General features: G+C 44.2%; 1 protein-coding gene across 1 annotated transcript in view; it reads right to left on the bottom strand.

Annotated features, from left to right (window-relative positions):
• LOC134095289 (N-acetyl-beta-glucosaminyl-glycoprotein 4-beta-N-acetylgalactosaminyltransferase 1-like) overlaps positions 1–7,500 on the bottom strand; it is a 48,560-nt gene that overhangs the window by 21,032 nt on the left and 20,028 nt on the right. The window contains exon 3 of the mRNA XM_062548738.1: positions 6–101. Coding sequence (XP_062404722.1) covers positions 6–101 — 96 coding nt within the window. The remainder of the gene's footprint in view (positions 1–5; positions 102–7,500) is intronic.

The raw sequence follows: 7,500 nt of genomic DNA, 5'->3' as shown, positions 1-7,500 counted from the left end.
CTTACGTGAGGGTAAAGGGGGAAATGTATGTTTCTTCTGAGCTGAGACACAGAGGCGCCACACCAGTCCTCAAACACATGAAGATTAGCCTGACCCTTATACTGTATACATAAAGAGAGAGAGAGAGAGAGAGAGAGAGAGAGAGAGAGAGAGAGAGAGAGAGGGAGAAAGAGAGAGAGAGGGAGAGGGAGAGGGAGAGAGAGAGAGAGGGAGAGAGAAGGAGAGAGGGAGAGGGAGAGGGTGAGAGAGAGATTAAAAAGTATTCAAGGATAACAAGACATATTAGGGGGAGGGAGAGATATTCTTCAGCTTTTTCTGTAAAAAAAGTCTGCTTTAGTCTACATAATTCCCTCAATTCCCCCCAAAATGGCACTTATAGCCATTTGAGGAGGTGTAGCAATGGTGTCAAGTTGAGGGGATGTGCCTCCTTAATTTTGTTGTTGAGGCTTGTACGCACTAACCTGACTTTCAAGGGTCTGGCGAGAGTCAGGCTATGTACGCATAGCCAATCACCATTAGACCTTTCGCCTCACAATGATCATTGAACTGGCTCCAAGTGCATCCGCGCACCATGGGGGAGAACCAGGGCCATTTTGAATGTAATGCTATTACTACAATACTTAAGGAGAGACTTCACTACGTCATATTGCCAAGAAACACGTCTGTGCCCAATAATTAAGCAGCCAATTAGCTCTAATTTACTCTTCCACTCATTAATTAGCTCATTCATTTACTCACAGACTGATTCACACTTGCATGGCTGTATTCGCTGAGGACTTGGTTACACTGTGCCAATTTTGTCAGGCTCAGCACTGGCCTTGTTCTACAGCTCTACGGGGCAGACGAACGCTTGTCTGGGCACTTGGGCCGGCGCTACTTTGATCAAAAATGGGTCAGTAAGACACGGAGCGGCAGCAGTAGCAGTTAGCAACACTTAGCTTTAACGAGAGCCAAGATAAAATTAGAGATCTTCTCCAGAAATTCATCGCTTATACAGAAAAGCACTTCAAAAGGTTGCAGTGTTTAGCAGAGCATGCAAAAAGCACACTATAAAAAGAGCTTGGCTTGCAGCATTGTGTCATTCAGCAGAGTGCGAACGGGAGGATTTGCATTACATTGCAATCTGTTGTGTTGAAGTGTAAACAGGGGTGGGTCTGAAAAGACATTTCTAAAACAACAATATAACTGATGGATGGTGCATATTTTCAGTGGTACAAAATGCTCATTTAAAGTGAAAGCACAGTCCTGGGTGTTTGAGAGAGAGAGAGAGGGAGAGGGAGAGAGGGAGTGAGTGAAAGCTTCATTTGCAGTCAGTCTCCTTCAAACTCAGCGGTCTATATTTGGCAGAAGCAACATAGTGTGAATGTGTGTGTGTGTGTGTGTGTGTTCCTCCAGCCACCTGCTCCTGTAATTGTACAGTGATGTCCGTGAGGACGTGGAGAGGCACAGAAATGACCTGTGCCAGGTGACACCAAACATTCAAAAGCAAAAGGGGAAAAAATCCCATGCACTTATACAAATAAAATGTTGAATTTGAGTACACAAATCTCTCCTGACTGTTCTCTCTGGTGCTGCTTACATATAGAAAACAAGTAATTTTGCCCTAATGCATACACCCATAATGATACAAACATGTTACAAATGATACAAACTGTTTGATGCAGAGAGAGTGAGTGAGAGATAGATAGATAGATAGAGAGAGAGAGAGAGAGAGAGAGAGAGAGAGAGAGAGAGAGAGAGAGAGAGAGTGAGCTAATTAGATACTTGGCACCACTGGTGTAAATGTAACCAATAATAAATTAGGGATATTGATTACATTCTCTCAGCAATGTGGAGACACACCTCAGGTTTCCATGGCAATTTCAGCAGCTTCTGCTTGAGGAACTGATGGAGGTCAGCATCCCTCCTCTGCACATAGTCAGAGTGCCCATCTGCCTGTCTCAGAGAAAGAGAGAGAGAAAGAGAAAGAGAGAGAGAGAGAGAGAGAGAGAGATGAGAGAGAGATGAGAGAGATGAGAGAGAGAGGAGAGGTTCAACCACCTTATATTGACTCATTCCTTGACCCATGAAATCATAGCGTGCCTAACACAAACCAAACACAAAACAAACACTCATAAATACAGCTTCTGGTTGAGGAACTGATGGAGAGAGAGAGAGAGAGAGCGAGAGGGAGAGAGAGAGAGAGAAGTCAAATGAGGTGACTTTAAATGCAAATATTATACTGACACCTGACACACTCCATAAACACACACACATACCTTATTATACAGTCTCTGCTATACAACTTCACATACACTCTGACAACACGAACACCATTTACCACATCCTTCTGTTGAAGTGAAATCTTCCTCTGAAAGGCCAAGTCATGAACAGATGAAGAAACATCGCGAGAGAACATTGAATACCTCCCACACTTGATACAAAAAATCACAGTGTAGAATACTGTCCAACCATAGGGATTGTGGAGGCTCTGTGTATGTGCATGTGTGTGTGTGTGTGTGTGTGTGTGTGTGTGTGTGTGTGTGTGTGTGTGTGTGTGTGTGTGTGTGTGTGTGTGTGTGTGTGTGTGTGTGTGTGTGTGAACAAATGGAAGAGTGAGTGTTTCATGTTTTATAGATATCTTTTTAATGGTAGTGAGTAGCGGCCTCTGATATTCACAAATTATTCACAGCTGGTATCTCTTATTCCGAATACATTATTTAATGTTAACCCAGACTTTGTTTCAGTTAATTAAATCTGATTAAGGGTTTTGTAAGGTACTTATAATTACAATGTCATGACACAGTATTAAGTAAACTTTGAAATGACATTGGAAATGTCCCTTACTTTTTAGCAATCTCCAGTCACATAGTTTAATGACATTGTTAAAAACAAACACTAGAACATCTAGCTGTAACATTAAGAAGAACACTCAACAGAAAGAAGAACCAGTAAGAAATGTTTCTAAAAAAATAGAAATATATATCTATGTCTTCCTTGACCTAATTTGGAAGCTGTTTCCCTGACAATTAGATCAGACTCAGAGTAACACATGATGTGCTGGGCTTTCAGTGCTGAGATATTATTCATGAAGCCCAGCGCTAAAATCCACTCAAAGCACATCCACTCAGAGTGCTTACTCTGACAACAACAGAGGAAAAGGACTGCCGCGTACTTCATTAGGAACATCATGGAGATGATCTCAAAATCCACTGGCAAGGCAAATGTTGATTAATGTATCTTGAGGGATAAACTGGATTAACTGTGCTCATTTTTAATACTTAAATATTCAGAATAAACTGCTAAAGGAACACAGATGCCATATATAACACTATGCACAATACACGGAAGGATATCACAGTACAAGAGGAGGTAATTTTACAGCAGGTGGTAACATTTTACAGCAATAACCAGGAAACACTGTTGCACTTTTTGATAATGAGTGTGCAGAAGTCTGAGAAACAGCCAAATAAAACTACATTTTGCAATATGTGCCGCATTTGGAGAATGTAAAATGTTGTTCACACATATCTGAGCCTGTCTCCTGTTCTTGTTTTTTGAATGTGTGTAAATCCTTCTTGACCTTTATCTGTGTGTTGGACATCATGCTCAATGATCAATATCAACCGTAAACCGCTTATTACAGTTCTGTCATTGATGGTCTTTTGGGACAGGATGCTGGGGTTGCTATAGATGCAGAGGTGGCCCCATTCACTTTAATATCACAGTGTTTCACAATGATCTCAAATAATTACTAGAGCCACTCAAGAGAAATGACTGCAAAAGAGGCAAATGAATGCAATTCCTCAGTGGCTCTTTAGAGAGAAGAATCAGTTAGTCAGAGAGACACGGAGAATAGTCGTTCCCATCTCCTGCTCCTGCGTGGCACCAGGATAAAGAGATGATTAAGACACAGGCATCACACTGAATTGGTTTGAATCGCTCTCGTCTTGTTAGCGCATGCAGGCCCGGTCACAAATCATTGCGCTCGATCGGCTAATTACGAGGCCTTTGAAGAGTGTCCTTCAGAAAGCGAACTCAAATTACCTTCCCGGGCCACAAGCACCTCTTCAAACACAGCAGTCTCCACTGACGAGCACCTGAGCTCATTTGGTGTTCTATAACCAGACAGCGGTGTCCGTTGCAATTATGCCAAGTGACCTAACAGTCTGCCGTCCCCTCCCTCCCCACCCCCCAACGGAAACTTCATGGCACACTCTCCCCGCCAGCGTCCATCCCGAAAAGGCACGAGATGGAGGTCAGGACTCGCTGATAAACGAGTGCGGAGTTCTTTCGCTCGCAGACAGGGCACCGCTGAGCCACGGCCTGGCCGGCAGATGGATCCCAGCAGTGGGCAAACAGCTGGAGCTGGGGCCGGCGGAATATCAATGAGGGTAATTAATTCTGCTTGTTAAAAAAACATCAGCGGGGACTGTCAGCGCGATGGCATTTGGAATAATCCTTTGTCAAAAGAAGCACATGACAGGTACGCAGAGAGATGAGAGCATATCGGGACACTTTCTCCCTCCATTAGAGCTCGATCAAAAAGTCTACATGGATATACTTCTAAAAGACACATCTACTAAGATGACACATCTACGACAAAGACGATGACAGCAGCTCCCTTGCTGCCAAGAACAAGCCCTCCCAGTTGGCGAGGGAGGGAGTTACTAGTGTCACTTGTGACCAATGCAACCAATTTTGTGAACGCACTGAACTAAAAGGATACACTACATCAACAGCTTGAAAACAGTCTCTGCACATTTTTAACAGTGAACCAAGGTAATATCATATTATATTACCTCAAGTGTGGTTTATATATTTGAATAACTCAAGCACAACACAGCTCCTAGCTTGCATTCAGCACTTCCACACAACCACTCTTCCACACAGCATAAAACATAATGGAAAAAATGTCATGAAGAAGATACTTAGTGTAAGACACTAGTGAACACTGAGCTGTTCCACTGCTCCTTTTAGAAATCTTAGGGGATATGACTACCACTTAGCATAGCAGATCAGAGTACTGTACATCAGGGAGATGTGGGCTGAGATGAAACAGCAGAAGGTAGACCTCACAGGTTCAGGGAAATCATACATTCAGGTAGCAGAGGAGAGAGGTGGAGAGGAGAGGAGTGGAGAGAAGAGAAGAGAAGAGAAGAGAAGAGAAGAGAAGATAGGAGAGCAATGAAGAGAAGTGGAGAGAAGAGAGAGGAAGAGTAGAGAGAAGTAGAGAGAAGAGGAATGGAGAGGAGTAGATAGAAGATGAGATGATAGAAGAGGAGAGGAGAGAAGTGGAGAGGAGTAGAGAGAAGTGGAGAGGAAAAGACTGAAGTAGAGGAGAGAAGTAGAGAGTTGAGGAGAGGAGAGTTGAGGAGAGGAGAGGAGAGGAGAGGAGAGGAGAGGAGAGGAGAGGAGAGAAGTGGAGAGAAGAAAAGAGGAGAGGAGAGAAGTGGAGAGGAGAGGAGAGGAGAGGAGAGGAGAGAGGAGAGGAGAGGAGAGCCCAGGATGAGGAGCAGGGAGCAGATGAGGGAGGAGTGTGGTCATGAGAGCAGAGAGAGGGAAAGAGTACATCAATAAATATAGAGAGAAGGGCAGAGACAGAGACAGAGAGAGATGGAGAGAAGAATAATATACTACTACAGGTCAGATAAGAGAATCCCTGCAGGTCTGAGCCGAGGATCCGCTGGGTGAGGAGGAGAGGGAAGAGTGGAGGGAAATGTGATCAAATGGAATGAAATAAGAGTAGAGTGGAGGAAAATAGAGGAGAGATGAGATGAGATGAGAGGAGAGGAGAGGAGAGGAGCAGAAGAAAAATGAGATGAGAGGATAGGGGAGAAGACACGAGGATAAGCTAAGGAGGACCCGCGAGAAAATAGAGAGTCAAAAATGCTATTATGCACACTGTTAGTCACACTGTAAAAATGAGATTTCTCTAACATCACTCAGATCAGCCGCTGTATAATCTTTTAATAACTCTTACAAAGACACTCTCTCTGACAAGTGATCCATCTCATACATATCCAAAAGATGATCATTCATAATTCTTTTTTTTTACTTTCAACAAACATTGCCTGGGATTCCTCAAGAACATCTACTCTCTAACTTGCACTCCCTCACACGAATAGATTTGCATTTATATGAGAAATATTATCATGAAGCAGACTCTCATTATGCAATCAGTCTCAGTCTTCTATCCCATTCCCCCCAGACAGAAGTTCTTCAAGGGAGAACCCTCTGGGAGCGTGAACTCTACATTCGGACTAACTGGTTCGGCAAAGCAAAACCGCTCATTATCAGATGAAAAAGACAACATGACGAAACATTAATACAGTCCTTCACATAGTTTTAATTTCAATTCCAATAATACCAATTTTACACATATGGTAAATCATCTGTTCTAAATAAAGGGAATTCTTTTGTGAGTAGGCTATATTTTCCTGCACAACATCCTCTATGGAGAAATACAGTACATGCACTGGCCTATACATGGAGAAGTGGGGAAGAGTCTCAATAAATGCTAAATTTGGTATACAGTACCAAACTTCTGATAGGCCATACATGTAAAATGGTCCTCTAGAGGAAGCTGGTACATTAAAGCTTAATTGCTGATGCTGAAAAGCCTTAGGTCAGCATAAAACAGCTCAGGGACAATTCTGTTCCCCTTCATAGCTACCCTGCCCTGCGCAAGACCAGCTATAGATGAAGCTTTTCATCTCTCTGTGACGAGGAAGTTAATCATTCAGATACATACATAACCATTTCCAACTCTCTTTCAAACTCACAGGCACACGCACGCACGCACGCACGCACGCACGCGTGCACACGCGCACACGCGCACACACGCACACACGCACACACGCACACACACACACACACGCATGCACGCGCACACACACACACACACACACACCAGGCCTGGTCTTGATTTCCGCATGCATGTTTCAAAAGGCTCCGGTCTATCAGCTGAAAGGTCAGCTCTCTCTGACTCCGGCAGCATGAGAGCAGCCCAACTCTCTTTGGGCCCCTCAGATCAGCTCCATTTCAGCTGACTTCACCAAAAAACAAAAATGCTGAATAAATTCTACTATGCACTTTCATCTGCCGGCAGTGGTCATGAAAGTCTTAACAGGGATGCTCAGGGGGTCCACCTCCACTGAGCACAAATTTGACTGAACTGCAAAGAGTGTAACAGACAGGGAAAAAAAATGACAGCCAAAATAAGAACAGACCAAGACAGACGGAACGAATGAAGGAAGAAAGAGAACGAGTGGTACAGTATGTTCCTGGGGACTGAGATAGGACACTTCTCCCCGTCACTGACTCAGAAGCTGAGGAATCAGCTGCAGGGGGAGCATGAGAGGCCGGTCCAGGCCGGGCTGAGCTGAGCTGGCTTTGGTGTGTGTGTACGCGGCCAGCTGCGCGGCCTCAGGGGTGCTGGAGCTCGGGCGTATCGCAGAGGGAGAGGCTGCACTCCTCCCTCTGGGTGCCCCTCCATCTTCCTTCTCTTTCATCTCATCA

This window comes from Sardina pilchardus, chromosome 11 (genome assembly GCF_963854185.1).
Source record: "Sardina pilchardus chromosome 11, fSarPil1.1, whole genome shotgun sequence".
NCBI lineage: Eukaryota > Metazoa > Chordata > Actinopteri > Clupeiformes > Clupeidae > Sardina > Sardina pilchardus.
The sequence above is the reverse complement of the archived record's forward strand: the minus strand, read 5'-3'. Positions and strand labels throughout refer to the sequence as shown.